Genomic DNA, 2,752 nt, shown 5'->3' with positions numbered 1-2,752 from the left:
CTCTCTTCCACAGTCCACCAAGCACTCAGAGGAGCCCTTTGCCACCTACTTTGATGAGAAGGTCTCCATTCCTGAGGAAGAGGTTAGTAAAGAGTCCTTAGCGGGGAACGCTATTGTTTGGGAAAGCCTATGAGTGAAAGATCTGCTGGATGACTGAAACTCCATAGCCTCGGGTCTAATTTTTTTTGGCAGACATTCTCTTGTAATCAAAATAAATAGAAACTGTTAAGGAAAGTGAAGGCCTTGAAAATAGTTGCCAGGTGGCACTAGTGAGCATTTTTTGATCAGGAAAATATGAATTTTGTGTTTCTTTTTTATTATGGTGGCTCTTGTCCTGTTTGGGAAGTGGTTGGGCACATAGATACTGATACTGTTACTGTGGTTTTAGAATGAGAGGCTGATGCAAAGAGCAGGTAAGGGACTGGCTCCGACTTGGAAGGAGAAGTGGCCAGCTTATCGATAGAAAGTACATAAGATGGAAGTGAAACTTGGACACACACAACATCCAATATCCGAAATCCTTTGTTCTTGTAAGCTGATGTTGTTGCTTCATATGTGATAACAGATAAATTAGATCATTAGTTCGGAAGCGATATTTAGTTTAATCTCTTTTCCTTTTTGTTCAGTATTCTTGTTTTAGCTTTCGTAAACTCTGGGCTTTCACGGGACCAGGCTTTCTTATGAGCATTGGTTTCCTGGATCCGGGAAACATTGAAGCCGATTTGCAGTCTGGAGCAGTGGCAGGATTTCAGGTGAACATCTAGTCCTATGCCCGTCCTTATAAACACACAATATACCCTCACATCCCTGTTGGATAGCAGCCTCAGGGGCTACATGCAGAGACTTCATTGGTAGTGACATTTAGGTGAAAAGTACTTCCTATCTGGTCTTTTAATTTATCCACATAGTTTCCTGAACAAAGGAGAAACTGCAAATGGCAAATGGGAGAAACTGAGGCTCAGAAAGGTACAAGGTGACCTAGGAGGTCATGTGCAAAACCTGATATAGAACTCAGACCATTTGATTCCTGACCTGGGTTTTCCCTCAGTTTTAGTGTTTCCTATTCATGTGTGGCCAAACAAACAAACAAAAAAACCTAGGTGTCTAATGAGTGTGATGGGGAGATTTTGTTCTTCTTAGTTGCTCTGGGTCCTGCTGTTGGCCACCATCGTGGGGCTGCTGCTCCAGCGGCTCGCAGTTAGACTGGGAGTGGTGACTGGGCTGCATCTTGCTGAAGTGTGTCACCATCGGTATCCCAAGGTGAGCAATGTACTGTCCTGTCTGTCTCTCACCCATATCATAGGAATCTGCGTGTCTGGCATATGTGCTGGCCCCACTATATACTGAGACAGTGGAGGACTCTGGGGGCCAGTGGCCCTGAACAATGGGAGACCCAAGGGAAATTCTGTAATCCCTCTTGCTGCCAAGCCATGCTTTTTCCCTTCTTTAAAATCAAACTTGAGATTCGCTTTTTCCCCAGAACGTTTCCTTAGAAAAATTCTGTTTGAGTAAACATTTCCCATTCATTCTACCTCCTGGCATCTAGCAGTGCCCAGCCCATGGGGGAGGGGAGTACTCCTTCTAAGAACTTTCATTCATACCTCTGTGTCCCTTCATCAGTTTATATTATATATGTATCTCTTTTTTTTTCTGTTTGACTTTGCCATCACTTCGAAAAAGGTAAATTTTTTTCCTTTTCTTATAAAGTGTATGTGTCAGGATCTTTGGATTTGCTAATAATTATTTTTCAATTTATCCACACCCTGGGGATTACACTATCCTCTGCACCTTCCTTCTGGACATTATGGGACTTTCTTACTGTCGCCTAAGACAGGAATGAACCCTACATCTAGAAGACGGCCTCCCAGAGTGCTAGGATTACAGGGGTGAGCCATTGCACCCAGCCTGGAAGACGTTTTTAACCGAGCTTTGTCTTTTGATAAGATAGTGATCTGCCTCTTGTTTGTCCTCAATATTTAATGTCCTTTCCTGGCTGTGAGCAGAAGGTATCTTTATCTGCTTTTCAAAAAAAACCTTGATAATTAATAATTTCCTTTAGCTTCTCTTTCTTCATGCATGTTAATGGTTCTTTTGTTGTGACAAGATATTTTTTGGACGGTAGGTATCTGGGGTTTTTTTTTTCTGGCTTCAGTGAGCCAGCATAACTAAATCTTCTTTCAGCTGGATGGTTTAGCCTGATTAGTTTCCTACTTTGATATATGCCACCCATTTCCAACCATTTCACCCTGACTCCTTTTGCATATCTGTTCTTTCTCACTTGCTTGTGTACTATTATTACTTTAAAAATGACCCCAACCTTTTCATGTTTGATTTGTGTCCTCAGCTATTGTCAGCATAAATATTTTGTCCTGCAGTAAGTTCCTAGTGTCTCTTGATCCCTATTTTAGCATCCTTATTCTCCCTCAAAACTTTGAGGATTGTTTTTAGGTAGGACACTAAGTAGAAATTAATGAATGGAAGTCCCATTCATTTCTTGAGTAGAAAAGAAAGAGAAAAAGGTAAGATCAGTTGCCACCCTGACCTTTGTTTATAGACTCTCCCACGTGGAAACCACTTTCCTTCTCCAGCTGGGAGCCACAGTGCAGTGATGGGCTGAGTAGAGCCAAGGTCTGGGACCTTATCTTTAGTCTACAGACTTCTAAAGGACTGTTTCAATATGCTGAAATAAAAAAAAAAAAAATGTGTGTGTGTGTGTCTCTCTCTCTCTCTCTCTCTCTCTCTCTCTCTCTCT

At 41.9% G+C, this 2,752-nt stretch overlaps 1 protein-coding gene across 1 annotated transcript in view; it reads left to right on the top strand.

Annotated features, from left to right (window-relative positions):
- Positions 1-7: 7 nt before the first annotated feature.
- The window catches only part of LOC105815021 (natural resistance-associated macrophage protein 2-like), a gene marked incomplete at its 5' end in the record, with an annotated part of 40,252 nt that continues 37,507 nt past the window's right edge, over positions 8-2,752 (top strand). The window contains 3 exons of the mRNA XM_012650145.1: positions 8-82; positions 627-752; positions 1,141-1,260. Coding sequence (XP_012505599.1) covers positions 8-82; positions 627-752; positions 1,141-1,260 — 321 coding nt within the window. The remainder of the gene's footprint in view (positions 83-626; positions 753-1,140; positions 1,261-2,752) is intronic.

The sequence above is a fragment of the Propithecus coquereli genome, unplaced genomic scaffold (genome assembly GCF_000956105.1).
Source record: "Propithecus coquereli isolate 6110/MARCELLA unplaced genomic scaffold, Pcoq_1.0 Scaffold111, whole genome shotgun sequence".
NCBI classification, from domain to species: Eukaryota; Metazoa; Chordata; class Mammalia; order Primates; family Indriidae; genus Propithecus; species Propithecus coquereli.
This window is presented reverse-complemented; position numbering and strand designations above follow the sequence as displayed.